The following is an 18,663-nucleotide window of genomic DNA, read 5'->3' as shown; positions in this document are numbered from 1 at the left end:
TTGCAACGAACGAAATGGCATAGATGCCCTAGCGGCAACTGCTAGCAAAAGACTAAGTTTTCACTCTAATGGCATATAACATATCCCACCAGAATGAAAACAATGGGAACCTTCTCTGGTTACACCTCCGAGGCTTCTACAATTTGCAAGCCATACGGATGCTGAGACTAAGGAAGATGAGGGAATTCTACAATTTACAATTCACGTCACATCTGCTCAGCGCGGTAAAGTTCCAACGAGACTGGTGTTCCAACGAGACTGGTTCCCTTCATACTCCACACAGAGTAAATGTAAATCAAAAATGAATAACCATTTTCAATTTCGTTGCAAAACGAAAATACAGCCGAACCATATTCCAGTCCAATCAGAGAGTGCTGCAAGCACCTCTACCGGTTTCGAAACTTATTAGTCTCTCATCAGGAGGCACATATGCTGCTCTCCCTGATCCAACCAAAACAAACCCCAGCGTGCAGTCCCGAATTGCAACGAACGAAATGGCATAGATGCCCTAGCGGCAACTGCTAGCAAAAGACTAAGTTTTCACTCTAATGGCATATAACATATCCCACCAGAATGAAAACAATGGGAACCTTCTCTGGTTACACCTCCGAGGCTTCTACAATTTGCAAGCCATACGGATGCTGAGACTAAGGAAGATGAGGGAATTCTACAATTTACAATTCACGTCACATCTGCTCAGCGCGGTAAAGTTCCAACGAGACTGGTTCCCTTCATACTCCACACAGAGTAAATGTAAATCAAAAATGAATAACCATTTTCAATTTCGTTGCAAAACGAAAATACAGCCGAACCATATTCCAGTCCAATCAGAGAGTGCTGCAAGCACCTCTACCGGTTTCGAAACTTATTAGTCTCTCATCAGGAGGCACATATGCTGCTCTCCCTGATCCAACCAAAACAAACCCCAGCGTGCAGTCCCGAATTGCAACGAACGAAATGGCATAGAAATGGCATAGGTGCTTGCAGCACTCTCTGATTGGACTGGAATATGGTTCGGCTGTATTTTCGTTTTGCAACGAAATTGAAAATGGTTATTCATTTTTGATTTACATTTACTCTGTGTGGAGTATGAAGGGAACCAGTCTCGTTGGAACTTTACCGCGCTGAGCAGATGTGACGTGAATTGTAAATTGTAGAATTCCCTCATCTTCCTTAGTCTCAGCATCCGTATGGCTTGCAAATTGTAGAAGCCTCGGAGGTGTAACCAGAGAAGATTCCCATTGTTTTCATTCTGGTGGGATATGTTATATGCCATTAGATTAAAAACTTAGTCTCTTTTAATAAACTCTCTCTCAGCATAATATGCCTATTAATATTCTACGCATATCCGTTTAATCTGTTGTGTCACTCAAGAGTGACGTGTTTCAGTTCTAATAATTACAATTGTTCAACTCACCTTTGGAAATTGTAGTAGAATAGCTTGTTGGGGTGTAAATTCTAATAAATATCCTAAAGCTGCTAAATATTCAGGCTTACTTTGGTTATACCTCTCTATAATTTTATTCGTTACGTAAACAAAAGCTTTTTGTCTATACAATGCTCTGCAAAATAAAGGACATATTAAAATAAGCAAATATTTACTAGCCTGTGTGTATTCGACAAAAAATTTGTTTACCCTTTGTCTAACAGATTGTTGCATACCGGAAACATGGAACAATGCATTAACAATTTTACTACACAAGAAAGGAGACAAGGTGCACCTAGAAAACTATAGACCAATCAGCTTATTGAACCACATCTATAAAATGTTTACTCGAATAATTACGACAAGACTAGAAAATAAGTTTGATTTCTACCAGATCAACGATCAACTACAAACAGTAAAAACCTTAATAGAAAAATCTGTAGAATATAACAGATCACTGGTACTTATCTTCGTAGACTTTCGCAAAGCCTTCGACACTGTGGAATTAGACAGCATTATAACTGCTCTGAACAATCTAACTTGTAAACCGGTAGTCTATTCTACTATTATAGTAGAATAGACTACCGGTTTACAAAGCTAGTACAAACATTATACCAAAACGCCACAATGCGTGTAAAACTACATGATACCACCAGATAAATTCATATGAAGCGAGGTGTGAGACAGGGCGATACTCTCTCACCTAAATTATTTATAACGGTCCTCGAATACACCTTTAAAATGCTAAAGTGGGAAAATAGAGAAATAAAGAAATGCTCAATAACCTGCGTTTTGCCGACGATATAGTACTTATTACCGAAGATCTGGGTGAAGCACAACAAATGCTCAAATGCACAACAAAAGCCAATCACCTCGCCAATCACCTCGCATATCACCTCGCCTATCACATTGCCTCTCACCTCGCCTATCCCCTCGCCTCGCTCCTCGCCAAGCACCTCGCTTAGCACCTCGGCTATCACCTCGCCAATCAACTCGCCAATCAACTCGCCATGCACCTCTCCTAGCACCTCGCCTATCACCTCGCCAATGGCACCAGAAACGCCACTTATAAATAATGTGTCAAAGTTTAATAAATAAAAATTAACAGAAAATCAAAAAATACTTAAAAAATGTTACGTGTTACCTAATAGACGAGGGCATATAGCACAAAATAAATCGATTTTTAAATACAGTACCTACAGACTTGCAGTTTTTTGCATTATGTTCAGGATAACGTCAGGAAAAAGTCTACTATTCAAAAATGGGTGGAAATGCATAATTGCACTTTAAAGTGCATAAAATGCATCCAAAAGTCCATTAAAATGTCAAAATCAGTATACTAAGGACTAAATTTTGTTATCCAGGGGTTTTTGGGGTCACTGAACACGAATACGCCGTCAAAACCGAACCCCGGATCACCTGGTGCCCAAGGTCACTGCAAGGGACGTCATCTTCTGGAGTTTCGAGGGTTTTTGGCACTAAATTGATGTAAACGGATTACTCATGGGTACTCCGGAGTAACTGGTGAACAGGGTCGCTACTAAAGGCACGTCATATTCTGGGGTTTCGAGGGTTTTCGGCATTTATTTGATGCAAATGGATCACTGGAGAGTTTTTACGCTAAACACGAATATGCCATCGGAACCGACCCTCTGTGCACCTGTAGCTCAAGATCACTGCAAGGGACGTTCCCTTCTGAAGTTTTGAGGGATTTCTGCATTAAATTGATAAAAATGGATTCCTCGGGGGGTTTTGAGGTCGTTAAACACGAATATGCCATCAGAACAGACCACCGGATCCCCTGGTGCCCAAGATCACTGCAAGGGACGTCATCTTCTTGAGTTTCGAGGGCTCTCGGTATTAAATTGATGCAAACGGATTATCTATAAAACTGCAAATAAAAACGGATTATATAATATTTATGCAAAATATATAAAACTTTTACCTTCGGATTGATATAACTTTTATTTAAAAAATTTATTTCGTACGCGTAACTGACATTCAAAATCTTCGATCGCTTCAAGCGTTGTTTCTGAGAGAACGGTTCATTCTATGCAAAAAATGCTAATGAACATTTTTGTTCCAAATTATCTCAGCTATATTTCTTCTCTTCATCTGTATCCTTTTGACGGCGCAGCGTACATATTTTGTATTTTTATTTTTTCCATTTTCCTCCTACGAGCGGGGTTTTTGGAGGAAGACCGGGGTTAGGAATGGCAAACTTTTTTGCACTCTTTTTGGGTTCCCAAAATTAACATACTCAGCAAAACTAAGCTTGTCTGTCTCGTTTTTAGAGATCAAATCTCTGACGAATGGACTAGTAACTAATAAACAAATACGGAACGTTTTGATCATGACTGTTTTGCAATAAGCAATGTTGAAGAGAGATTTCTTGGGATGGAAAATATCAGATGGGCTGCGTATTTCAACGAACTACTGTTAAAAGGCTAGATTCTAGCAAGCTAGAGCCGATAGTTGCAACAGTAGAACTACAAGTTGAACAACCAAGCTTACAATGAGATTACTATTGACGCATCGTCTTTGATAATATTGTCGTAATCGCAGACAAAACGTGAGAAATACATAGTTCTGAACAACTATATATAAGCCAGAAAAATAATGTATCATTACAAAAAACCGACTGTACATACAACGCCAGCATCTCTTGACTATACTTACAATTTATTACAATGAACTTCTAAACTCAATGCCTCAGAATAGTCGTTCATAATTATTCTAAATCCCTTAGGTACATCTCTGTTGTCTTCTAGTAATTGCAATAACTAAAAATAGACTATTGTTAGTATTAAATTTACAGTTTAGTTTATGCATTAATAAATAACAAATAAATAAATAAAATGATAATAATAATGTAATTATATTGAGATATAATTGTGAATGACTAACTTAACTAACTTGAAAGAAACAGCTCTCCACTGCTCAATTTATTCAGTTAAAGACTATAAAGTGTATACGCATAATAAAAATGCATAACTTAGCACTCTGCCGAAAGAGCAGTAATGATAATAAATTATAATCAATTTTGTGAAAGTATTGAAAATAAGTTATGTTGCTAAATATTACGTTACAGTGTCCATAACAGAAACCAATTACACTATTGATTTTTCAAACGTTTTTATATACTTCACGTGTTCTTTGTCCGGGAAAAATTTTGTAATCGGCTTTAAACATACTTCCAGACTAGCTAGAGATCTGAAATTTCAGAATAGCTTAGAACTCGATGACAATGTTTTTCAACATGTATTCAACAGTTTTTACATGGATGCATTGAGTTTTATTTAGAATTTTAAGCCATTTTAAATTGCATTGATAATGGAATGACAGATTCCGTTGTAAAGTTCGTTAGTCAACAGGTGATAATATATTACTAAGTGGTAGAGAATTCGACTGCAGATCGACACTTCCCCGGTTCAAACCCGGGTGTACCCTATTTTTTTAGTTTACTCTAATTAGCATATAACCATTTCATATTTTATTAAGTTATTCTAATATAATTTCTTTGATTTATATGAGTATAAAATCGATTACAAAATTCTTTCATGACATTTCATTTAATTTCATGAAACTAGTTTATAATTTTATATTGTGGCATATAAATAAATAATAAAAACGTGGTATTATAAAAAGTGTAATTATTTAATGTTTATCTAGAGACATTTAAGAGCTTTTATTTAGTGTCTTGTTGGAGCTTTAATTTGCAGATGAGGTTAAAACCAGCAGATGAAAGTAATACATCGAATACAAGGCAAGATGCCATTTTATAAGTAACTATAGAATCCGAAAACTGAATACATACGCTACTATCGAATACTCAAAGTACTAAAAGAAAAGAATCAATCCAATTTAAAAATTAAATATGATTTAGAATAATATAGCCGATATGTTATGATTTTAAATAAATAATTTCTTACCCAATCTAACCAAATCAGACCACAACGATGATTTCGCATTAATAATGCTTTTGTTATCCATGATAATAAGAGTACAGTATTTTTTGAATAATTTATTACAGAGGACGAACACTTATCCTTCGTTTTATTTAAAAATTCAGCTAAATTTTCATCTAAAACAATATAAACAATTTTATATAAAAAAATGGCGCCCAAAGTATTATAAAAAAATGTTTTTAACATCATCCCGATCTTATCACCAGTATGAATATGGGGTCGCCCCCAAAAATTTATACTGTCATTAACTCGCTTAACTTCACGGGCAACCTTAATATGAGAATTATAAAAAACATACTATGCATTGAAATAAAGATCCCGTAATTTTTTGAGCATTATAAAGTAAGTACAAAGACATACAAATTTTTTTTTCTATGGATGCTATACAATGTGCAACTTCTCTCACTACTTAAATACATTCAAAACGAAGAATTTCTCACGCAGTGATAAAAGTCGGCCATTGCAGTGAGACATATTTTTTCTCACGGGTTCTCGCCGATATTCCATACATATGATCGCCGTTTCCATGGTAACATGCACAATACAAACACAATTAATGTTGTCAAACAAAATGTGTTGAAGCAAAAGTTACCAGGAATTTCCTTTCAAAACTGTTCAAAAATAATTGTTAATTAGAGTTTTAAATAAATACCGTATATACTTTTTAAGAATATTAAATACCTACATGTAATTGTATTTTATTTCAATTTATGCATATAATATCCCTAAAAGCACCTAAATTATTTAATTTTGAAGTTCGAACTCTTGACAAAACCGCATCCATAGAAAAAGTACATCTCTCCCTCGCTTGTTTTGCGCTCGTGAAATATATGCCTTTTTTCTCACTTGTTGTACAATATACTATTTTTTGTAATTCCCTCTTCAATTTACTCTGCACTTCTCGTAGGCTATTATCGATAAGGTACAGTTCTCATTATTTTGGGTCGCACCCATGTATATGATTGCAAAAAAAAGTACGGAAAAATTATGTTCTTATTACTAATATATTGTGAGTCAGAACGCAAAGAGCTAAAATGACTCAAAATACCTTCAGCAAGTGGAAAGACTTGCTAAAGCAATTAGAAGTAAGTAGAGAATATTTAGTAACAATTTATTACAAATGTCAAAAAACTGTTCAGATTGTAAGACTGCTCGAATTACATGTCAAAGGGTTGTAGCGAGAAAAATTGAATTTTTTTTATTAAAAACATAGATAACCAGCTGAAAGATCTCGCCATGATACAACGCATAGTACGATTTTCTATTTAATATTTGGCCCAAACAAATCTCCAAATGGCCTGTAGCAGATGCCAACGAGGGAATTCTAATGGGGGAATATACAGTCATGTTAGCAGATATTATAGCAGGGCTGCAAACATTAATGGCTCCCGTACCAGAAGTTATGTGGGTTAGATCAGAAAATCTAGCCATTCTAACCATTATGTAAGATCAAAACACAACATCGTTAGTAAGCAGGCAATATTATACAGTCCCTGGCCATATTATTCTGACCACCTATGAATTTTTACAAAAATCAACTATTCCACTAAGTACGTTTTGTTTAAAATATGATTTTTAAATTTAATTTTGTTATGCAATGTTAATGTGATTCATTAACTATAATATATTTCATAATAACCAGCAATAAAATATTTGAAAATATTACATATTTATATTTTTTTAATATTTTGTTTAACTTCTAACCTTAATCAGATGGAAAAAATTTGGGAGCTTTTAAAACGAGAAATTTTCGATGAAAAGGTCACTAACGAAATTGTTTTGATTAAAGAACTAATTATCGTTGAAACCACAATGACAAATTGAAGCAAAAAAAATTTAACTGCATTCAAAGTATGCCAAGATGGGTACTAGCGGTAATCAAAGTTAGAGGGGGCTCAGCTAAATATTAAAAAAATCCAAATATGTGATATTTTCAAATGGTTTATTGCTGTTTATAATTCAATGTATTATATTTAATAATAAACACCAATAAAACATTTAAAAATATCACATATTTTTATTTTTTCAATATTTTGCTGAGCCCCCTCTAACTTTGATTACCGCTAGTACCCGTCTTGGCATACTTTGAATGCAATTAATTTTTTTTTGTTTTAATTTGTCATTGTGGTTTCAACGATATATTAGTCCTTTAATCAAAACAATTTCGTTAGTGACCTTTTCATCGGAAATTTCTTGTTTTAAAAGCTCCCAAATATTTTCCATCTGATTAAGATCAGAAGTTGAACAAAATATTAAAAAAATATAAATATGTAATATTTTCAAATATTTTATTGCTGTTTATAATTAAATATATTATAGTTAATGCATAACATTAACATTCCATATCAAAATTAAATTTAAAAATCATATTTTAAACCAAACGTACTACCTAGTCGAATAGTTGATTTTTGTAAAAATTCATAGGTGGTCATAATAATATGGCCAGGGACTATATACTCAGCTATTGATATATTGATAAACAATTAACCAATTGAAAAAGTCCAAAGGTTTAAATATCTGGGTACGAATATAAATAGCAGTTGGGTAACCATTCTTAGAGATGAAACAACGAATAATAAATGACAAATCAGCATTTATTAACATGACAAGTGTCCGGAAACATATATGAATAAGTTGGAACTTGTGAAATATGGTGCTACAGACGAATACTGCGGATGTCAGGGATTGATATCATGGATTGAAGTGACAAATTTTGAAGTTCTCTACAAAATGATAAAAGAACATGGTGCTTATCACGATAAAAGTCGATATTACAATACTTAGGATATATAAAAAAATATATATGGTTTACTTCAGTTGTTTTGTATTAAGGAGAAAGTTTGGAAAAAGGCGCCCGGGAAGACGACTTATTTCCTGGCTTGATTGAACTTGATTCAATATGACGACCGCAAGCCTGCTCCGGGCAGATCTTAACCTTCGAATGACCAAGGGGGGGGGGGTAAATTTGGACACCGATGTATATTTTTATTCAATAAATTGAGAAATATTTTCAATTTTAAACTCATTATTTTTTAATTGATAGATAGATTGATAGAAAACAAAAGTATTCAGTGTTTTATTGTGAGATCATTATTTTTCATTTGACTTGTATCATTCTAGATACCCTCATATTTTGTAATAAAAAAAATTCCCTATATTTTAGGAAATTTTTTTTTCTTCTGAATTTGGGGACAAAGACGAACTCCCTTGGCCTTCCATTTTATATTAAGTAAATTCCGTCTATTACGTGGAATTGTTTGTTTTAAGAAGCATTCCAATCTTGAAAAAAATTGTTTGTTAAGCCTGTGGTGACGTAAATTAGTGTATATTTTAAAATTTCTTTAGTCCTTTGTTTAGAATGATGATTCCTATTTTTGTTCAGTTGTACTTAAAATATGTTTTACTAATGTTTATTTATCATTTATTGATACAATACTAACATTAAAATTACGAATACATTATTTTATTTCTTAAAACAACTTAATTTTTTGTCAATTGTCATTTTTGACTGGGGTCATTTTTTACCCCCGTTGGTCATCCGTGTAAAAAAAAAGGTTGGTCATCGGAAGGTTAAAAGAATTAACTCAAGATTGAGATGACCATCGCCAACAATCGCAACAAATAGGCACCAGAAGAAAAAAAATTTCTACGTAAAAAATATAACAAAATTTTAAGGTCCTGTCATACAACGGTAGCATAGAACCCAATCTTATCGCCAGCTACCCAATACAGGTGCCAACAAAAGCAGCAAATATACATATTCTCATTAGGTATTCATCCAAGCTGCTACATCCAGTGTTGAGCATAAGCCTCCCTTAAAAGTAATCAACAGTGTTGTATTTTTTAATTTGAGATATTATTATGGTTGAAGATGCTTTATAAGCTGCCCAATTCAGGAACATAGTTTTTTTGATTTTTTCTCTATTAATTTTTTATCTAGTACCCCAGGTATATAGGATATGCTGCAAAATAAACAGTACTGAACTGTGTATGCCTCAAATTTGTATGTGTCATGCGCCGAAACGTACTAAGTGGTTTGTCAACGTCCTTATAACGTATGTGAATGTCGTGTTAATGTTAGGTGCTTAAGGATGGTTTTCAGTTTTGCAGAAAACATTTTTATCGTAGAGAACTATTTTCGGTCATACAGAAAAGGCGGCGAACACGGTCGAAGCTTAAAATTAACAATAGTTTCGGCGGGACGGGACAAACTGGCATACGACCAGGGAGTCTCTTCGAATACTGCCCTATGATTTTGGGAGATCGCCACTCACCAGACCTAACGACATCTGATGCGTACATATGCAGAATTCTGAAGTAGGCATATACCGATCCATCGTCTGACTAGAATTAAAGATTTGTTTCGTGTCAGAGGGCATCTTTAATATTTTATCGGGATCGTCGTACTGTGGTTCCAAATGCCGAAAACGTGGTCATGAACCTTTAAAAGCGTATATTGTTTATACACTTCGGAATTATTTTCGTTCTTAAGGATTTTCGGCATCGCTGATTACGAATCTGTCATTATTTGTTCTGAAAAACAAAATGGCGGATCCAAGATGGCGGAAAGAAATTGAAAATATCAATCAAACCGCAAATTTTTTTATCAAATTTGTTAGTTTAAGGTCGCTGATTACAAATCTAACATTACTTTTTTTCAAAACAACATGGCGGATCCAATATGGCCGCAAAAAATTCGAAAATTTTATTTTAAACGCATATTTGTTTAATATTTTATATTACAAGGGACTTTTGAAATTGCTAATTACCAATACATTTTCATTATGAAGTACAATATTCAGAACCTATTACTTATGTACAACCGCCCATACATACTCAACAATCGCCAGAACAGGGGCGGTTTCTCCATTGGTTCACTTGTGCAGTGAACACCCAATAAAAGTTCATTAAAATACAGTTTTTTAAATCTCATAAATATTATAATATTAAAATATTTTTTTAATCTCATAGAATCATTAAAATATAACTTTCTTTATTATTCATATTTACTTGCTCTACGCCGCTGGATGCACGTGGCAAGTACAGATACTATGCTCTGGTGCAGAATTCAAATTGAACCAGCCAGTCCTAACCTACCCCTGTTGTTAAAAAGAGAAATCTTAAAATCGGTGAAAAAGCATTTCGCCTATATAACACAGTGAGGATTTGTGCAGTGCACCCAGAGACTAGTGGAGCGTTTCGGTTCATAGTTTGGAATTTTCTGTTGTGGGATTTAGTTAAATACGGTTAAATCTTAAATACAATATTAATAGTTTTATGATGGAACCTTATTGAGTGGGATTTATAAAAGAAAATGCAAATAGTTTTGAAAATCGACTTCTTATAAAAAAGAATGATCCTCCTCGGCCGCAGATACAAGAATGTGCTATAAAAAAACAAAAAGTTTAAACGTTGCTTCAAAGTTGAACAATATAAAAAAACTTCGTGGTTGTGCGGGTGTGATAAACTACATTCTTTGTTTTGTTTTCCATGTTTAGTATTTTCAAAGAATGAAACTATTTCTTCACAGTGGACAAAAACGGGCGTTCGGGATTTATCTCATTTATCAACAAAATTTGAAAAACACGGATCTTCCCAAATTCATTTAAAAAATGAATTTCAACTCTCAGATATTGGCAATATTGATGTTCGCCAATTACTAGATTCTGGGTATAGGAAAAAAACGCGCCTTGCATTTTACCTCAATGGTGGTGTGGAAATGAATGCATTATTTAATCGAAATTAGTTAAAGATTTTGTGTATACCTACCTACCATACATAAATAAAAAAAATGATTAATATTCCACAACATTTAAGTAAACAGGCGAAGCACTCAATATTGATAATTTGTTAACGAACGCCTATGCAATAAGTAAATATTTAATTTGATGAGAAGCAGGAAAGTAATAGTTTCACTAATCCGTTTAGGTCCCGCTGGTTTTTTTTTCCACAATATTTTTTCACATGTGCCGCAATTGCCCGCGGCTTTTATTCACCGTTTCTATAATTACATTCTTTAACTGAACACCCTTTTTAAATTACCACGATCCGCCACTGTGCCAGAATCATGTAATATGCGTCATTTCCCACTTTTTATTCAAACAACTGCCAGCAATGCATAGGCAGTTATGGGCAGCTAAACCGAAGTGATTTTGTATATTATTACTATATATTTTAAGATTAATAAACATTAGTGGCAGAATTATGCAGAATTTTGTACTTTTTGAATGTATCTTTACAAAATTTTGATCATTTCAAGTATATTTTCACTATTTATGCATTAACAAATTTAAGACATTAAGGGCCAGTTGTTCGAACGCTAATCAAAAATGGAATCCACTGATCATCATCAAATATTTAATTACAATTATATTTGATTAAGCGTACTTCTGAAAGATGTCACATTTTGAGGTTATATTGACATTGTTGACTGATTTATTTTATTATTTTGGCTTTAATCTAAAAGAGACCATAATTAAACTCTTTCTGGTGTTAATTTCTTGTTTTCACTTACAAATCAATAATAATAATAAGCAATTTTTAATAATTTAACAGCTGCGGCTATATTTTAATTACTGCTTTACCTACAATCAATGAATGATTCGTATTTTACATGTATTTTTGATGTCTCGATTTGATTTACATCAAGAAAATTGATTACAATAAACTTATTGATTATAATCAACTTCTTAATTAGCGTTCAAACAACCAGCCCTTATTGTTACTGAATCTTAAGTTGATTTACATCTTACATTACTACATGCTTAAAAAAGAAGAATCCGCTTTACAGTGATAAAATTGATAAACTACAAAACTTTTTACAGCATTTTCAATATAGGCGTTTTTTTCGCTTTCTCTGTCGACCAAAATAACCTCGGACATGGCTCACTTGTTCCTGAGCTATGAACCAGAATACATCCAGTCTGATCCTTATACCTGCGTATTACAACTCTACGATAGTATGAGAAAACAACTGTAAACATGAAAATCCCTACATAGGGACTTTTTTTTCGCCTCATAACCACGTTTTTAGCATTTGGAACCACTGTGCGTCGTCGTGAATAATGTTTGCAATGTTATATCATGTATACTAGATATATAAATAATCATAAACATTTCAATATTCATTTCAGTACCGTTTATTTTGCCGCTTACTGTATATTTCTTTAATATCTGTTTACGTTTGAGCTATTCTTATGCCTTCGCTAGGCACTAAGTTTGCCAGTTTATCATTAATTATGTTTTTAATAAAGTTCAATTTTAAACCTACTCTTTAGTTATGTCATCATATTCTGAACATTCACCAAGTTACGTGACCAGTGGCGTAGCTGAAGATTGGTGGCTCCCCCGCTGACAATTTATGTGGGCCCCCGTATTATAAACATTGACTAAAATATGTGTAAATGGCAATAGTTGGCCTTTATTTAATAACTCTGCATCGGTTCGTGTTACTTAATAGATTTTTTGGGAATAAACATGAAAACCTACTACACCTTCATGTCTCTTAATCCGATAAACCTAAACCTATTAGTAAGAAGTTGTTGCAATATTATATCTAAATTTACATTGAAAGCATTAGCTTCAAAACTTTTTTTGGAACAAGTTATTTTTTAGTCGCAGCTGAGCTCATCGTAAATTTTTTTATACGTTTTTTCCGCATATTTTTAAATTTCGGTATAATCCCCACTATTCTTCTATTGTTGCTGCTTCTGCTAAAATTTCAGATAACGAATTTCTGAGCTCTCGAAGATTATCACGAGTTTTTTCAAAAAGTTGAAGGACCGTTAACTCTGCCCTTTCAGATTGCAAAAGTTTTGATGTTAGTCGAATAAAGTTAAGTATTTTAGATTGAATAGTAATGTTAACGGCAAATTAAAAATTATTCATATGCTCTAATAATGCATTAGCTTCTAATTTTTCATAGTTTTTTGAGAGCAATGAAATTTTCGTTAAAAATTTCATTACTTGTCGGAAAGCTCGACGCGAAGCCCTAACAGCATCATGTCTGGATGATCACCGGGTTTCATATAACCTTTTTAAGTGTTGGCAAACGCGATGAATCCAAAGTGATAATAGTACATAGAACATCCCATCTTTTAATACTTACACTAAAAAAAAAAAACATATTATATCTTAATTATGTCGTAAAAAAACAACTTCTATACACCAGCAACGGCATCATTCAACATTAGGTTCAGATTATGGGATGTACATGAACATAGGAAATTGGTTTTTCAATGTCAGTTATGCGCCTTTGTACGCCTGAATATACACCATTAATAACGCTTGCCCCATCATGCCCCTTTCCTCCGCAGTTGTGTACCCACTGAAAGGTGCTTTGATTGTATAAATTTTAAAATTTCATTTACAGGACCTTCTGCACTTTGGTCTAATATGCGAATAATTCCCAAAAAACTTTCAACAACTTCTGCTTTGGAAGATAAATTATTTTCATCGCAAGTTATTTTTCGCACTAATAACGCTTGCCCCATCATGCCCCTTTCCTCCGCAGTTGTGTACCTACTGAAAGGTGCTTTGATTGTATAAATTTTAAAATTTCATTTACAGGACCTTCTGCACTTTGGTCTAATATGCGAATAATTCCCAAAAAACTTTCAACAACTTCTGCTTTGGAAGATAAATTATTTTCATCGCAAGTTATTTTTACATACCGGAAAATAAAACTAAGCTGATCGTGTTTTGAAATATCTTGAGTATTGAGTGGTATTAAGAATTACTGAATAAAAACAACTTTTTTTAATTAAATTAATCAATTTGTTTTCAGTTTCTTGAGCCAGCAAATTTATAACTACGTTTTATATTTGGGGCTCAAGTAATTTGTTTAAGTTATTGTTTTTATCGATTAATTTAGCTAAAACAGGATCATATTTAGCTTGTAAAAGGACCTACGACAAAAAAATTACCTTTTTGGGATTCACTTTCATCTAAACTACCAACATGTCCACGAAACGCAATTGTCAATTACTTTCTTCCAAATTACCTATTTTGATGCTTATTAGGAAAATATGTTTTGGTCCCCAATTTAAAGAAACTAAAAGTATTAAGCTTGAAGGCTTTAAGGGGCCCCTCCTCACGTCGGGGCCCCCCGCCTGCATATTTACAAATGCTCCTATACTACGGCACCAGAGTGCCGAAATCGGTTAGCCTTTGAAATACACTATTACGCTACAAACCCTCATTGATTTCGGCACCTATTAAAATATACTTAAGACTTTTATTAAATTTTGGTGTCTAAGTTTTTATTGCAATTAATATTATTGTAAGTATTGTATATTTATATTTCAATTTATTGCTTGAAAAACAGGATTAAAAATGTCTTTTCTTTTCTGAAAAATGTCTTTCGCAGAGCCAATTAGCCAGACTTGTTTGTGATTGATTACAGATTCATAGTCATAAATTTCTTATTTCATAACATAACTACTACAATATTATTTTTATAGATACATACAGGGTGAGTTTTTAGTGGGGGATCGGTCGATAATTCCATTACGGTATCGAATATCGAAAAAAGTTATTTAGAAAAAATGTAGACAATGATATTCTCCACGCTTGGAAAATATGTCCATTTCTACAGGGTGATCAATAACAGCGTGGTATATCAAACATATAATTTTTTAAATGGGACACCCTATATATTTTTTCATATTTATATTCCCCTCATATTTCTTGTTCACATAATATAGGGTTTTGCATTACTATACAGAGGATTTAACAAGTTATGACCATTTTTATTTCGAAATCCCTATGACATTAACACCCTGTATATAAAAAAGTAATTGATAGACAATAATTTGTTTTATGTTGTAAGATAAACAATATACTGTAGTTTTTAAATTAAGTCCAATTGAAATCATTGACGAATGTTTGTATACAGGGTGAACTACAAAACCAAATTACGATTTTCTCTATTTTTTTAAATGGACCACCCTATATTTTATTTTTCAAAAATATTGTATTTATTATACTCTTTCATTTTTATATAGCATTCCCTATATCTAAACTTATTACTTTCGGAGATATTTTTAGTTTTCTTCAACTTTCAGGAGTACATTCAATTTTTCTAGTAGAAATAAGTTGGTATTGAATGATAATAATTAAACAAAATTATTTTTGTTCAATAAATAACTAACACAAAATATAAACCATAGCAATATGCAATGAATGTATCAATAAATGTGATATTAAGCAATTATCACATTTCCCTAATATACAAGAATCATACAATTCCTACAAAAAAAATATAGGTATCTTGTGTATAATAAAATTACAAGATTATTTTTATTTAATCAACACCTCACACAAAACATAAATCAAAACAATATACAACTAATTTAATAGTTTTTAGATTATTTTATCAACAGCATTCTAAGCCAAGAAGTTTTTAGTAACACATTCCTAATTGCAGATTGTGACCCGCAGTTATTAATGATATAATTTTCATATTAAATTTCATTAATATGCATCAAGAAATCCCTACTTTGTTAACACTCAAACTAGGCGATATATAAATGTTTAAGGTGATATTGTTAGAGATTATGTGATTGGTCCACATTTTTTGACGGTTGAGGTTTTTATACGACGGTGCTCCAGTTCTTCCCAAATTGATTTTTTTCAAGTGAGACTATATAAAAAACCTTGTATACCAGAAGCATCCAACAACGCTTGATGATATGAAAAATAGAATAAAAGAAGCTTTTAATAACATTGACTTACAAAAATGTTAGAAATGTGGCTCGGTCATTTGAATATCGGTTACAAAATTGCATATACGTTGAAAGTGGTCATTTTCAACATTTACTTTAGACTTATATCCTTAACATCACATTAATTGGTACATTCATTAAATTTTGTTGTGGTTTATTATTTTTTTGTTAGTTATTTATTGAATGAAAATATTTTATTAATACTTATTTGTTAAGTTATTTATATTTATAAGAATTGAATGTATTCCCGGCAAATGAAGAAAACTAAAAATATCTCAGAAACTAATAAGTTTAGGTATAGGAGATGCTATATAAAAATAAAAGGATATCATAAATACAATATTTCAAAAAAATAAAATATAGGGTAATCTATTAAAAAAAATTGAGAAAATCGTAATTTTGTTTTGTAGTTTAAAAGTGCTTATAAAAATGAATGTTCTACTAAAAAATTCTTGGCTTAGAATGCTGTTGATACACCAATCTAAAAACTGTTACATCAGTTGTATATTGTTTTGATTTATGTTTCATGTAAGTAATTTATTGAATAAAAATAATCTTGTTATATTATTATATATGTTACAGTTCAAGTTGATTATCCAGTTGGAGTTGACTCCAACTAGTTGGAGTCGACTCTAACGGCTGGTTTCAGTAAAAGTTGATTATAAATATAAAATGAAGATTTATATTCAACATTTACTAGTAAAAGTAGACTCCAACTAGGAAAAGTATACTCTTCCCAATGCCATTTAGTAAAAGTTGATTCTGATTCACACAAACAGCCGATTCTAGAAATTAAATTAATGTTACTGAATATGTTCAAATTAGTCTAGGCTGTATCGTCGTCCCCGTTAGTGAAATTACTCCGATTCGAATTTTTTGCACAAACTTACTCAAAAAGAGGTCCTTATAACAAATCTACTGGGTGCCAGGCAGTACCTTGATCGATAAATTGTTTAAACAATTTTTTTTAGACAAATTCACAAAAATAATTTTTTCAGTTCGAACAATTTTTTTTAGATCATTTGAGTTATTCTGAGCAAAAAAAGGTATTTTGTGATTTTTCTCTAAAATTGATTGTTGTCGAGTTATACGCGATTTAAAATTTGAAAAATGCAAAAATAGCCATTTTCAAGGCTTAATAACTCGGTTAAAATCCATTATTATGAAAGTCAGAAAGTGACCAAATCAAAGTTTATAGCCCCCTGTACAAGATCCAGCAGAAATTTTTGTCACTATTTTATTACTAAGCTTTATCTTTAATTATTAACAATGAGCGCTAAGTGCGTATTAGGCGGCCGTCAATGGTGAGTGTTAAAGAGATGCACCATTTGGGCCGTCCAACGGTGAATCTCACTCGCACTCACATTGACGGCCGCCTCAATACGCGCTTAGCGCTCATTGTTGATAATTAGAAATAATATCTTATTAATGAAATAATGACAAAAATTTCTTCAGGATCTTATAGAGGTAGCTTTAATCTTTGATTTTTTTTAGTTTCTGACTTTCATAATATACAGTGAGCACGTAAAGGTTGGAATAAATTCATTTTCTCGAGAATGGACGATTTTAGAAAGAAATCCCGAAACAGGTCAATTTTTATTTTTAAATTACGACTTTTTGGCATATATACCATAGTAGTGACGTCACCCATCTGGTCGTGATGACGTCATCGATGATTTTTTTAAATGGGAATAGGGGTTTTGTGATAGCTCATTTGAAAGGTAATTCAATTCTCTATTCAATAATAAAACTAATAACATAATTTTTTATACAGGGTGCCCAAATTTTTTTATTTTTTTGATTAAATTTACTGACATAAAAAGAAGAATGCAAGTATGTAATTTATTTAATTCAAAATACATTTTACTGCTCTCATAAAATGTTTATTTGAAAAATAATCATTGCTTTTCGCTTAAATTAAATGTTCAAACTGTCAAGAGGAAGGTGGGTGGCTGCTTTAATACTGAATTTAAGCAAAAAACAATATTTTTATTTGTCAAATACACATTATTTCCGGTTTTCTGATAGGAGTAAAATGTATTATGAGTTAAATAAATTACACACATTCTTCTTTTTGTCAAAAAATTTAATTCAAAAAAATATTTTTTGGACACCCTGTATAAATAATAATGTTAATGTTTATATTACTGATTAGAAAATTGAATTACCTTTAAAATGAGTTATCACATGACCCCTATTCTCATTTAAAAAAACGTAGATGACGTCATCATCCTAGAAATTAAATGTTACTGGAAATAATTATGTTCAAATTGTGATATTTATATTCTAGGCTGTATCGTCGCCTCCGATAGGTAAATTATTCCAGTTCGATTTTTTTGCACAAACTTACTCAAAAAGAGGTCCTTATAACGAATCCACAGGGTGTCAGATGGTACTGTGGTAGAAAAATTGTTTAAACAATTTTTTTAAACAAACTCACAAAAAAAATTCATTTAGGACAATTTTCTTTACATCATTTGGGTCATTCGGAGCAAGGTCAAAAGACCTCATACTTGTTTAATGTTATATTTATTTCAAAATACGA

At 32.3% G+C, this 18,663-nt stretch overlaps 1 protein-coding gene across 1 annotated transcript in view; it reads right to left on the bottom strand.

Moving 5' to 3' along the window:
• LOC126885220 (MMS19 nucleotide excision repair protein homolog) overlaps positions 1-18,663 on the bottom strand; it is a 99,505-nt gene that overhangs the window by 20,430 nt on the left and 60,412 nt on the right. The window contains exons 8-10 of the mRNA XM_050651673.1: positions 5,359-5,510; positions 4,106-4,209; positions 1,418-1,562 (exon numbers count right to left, since the gene is read on the bottom strand). Coding sequence (XP_050507630.1) covers positions 1,418-1,562; positions 4,106-4,209; positions 5,359-5,510 — 401 coding nt within the window. The remainder of the gene's footprint in view (positions 1-1,417; positions 1,563-4,105; positions 4,210-5,358; positions 5,511-18,663) is intronic.

This window comes from Diabrotica virgifera, chromosome 5 (assembly GCF_917563875.1).
Source record: "Diabrotica virgifera virgifera chromosome 5, PGI_DIABVI_V3a".
In the NCBI taxonomy this organism is placed as follows: domain Eukaryota; kingdom Metazoa; phylum Arthropoda; class Insecta; order Coleoptera; family Chrysomelidae; genus Diabrotica; species Diabrotica virgifera.
Note: the sequence above shows the minus strand (reverse complement) of the source record. Positions and strands in the feature narration are given on the sequence as shown.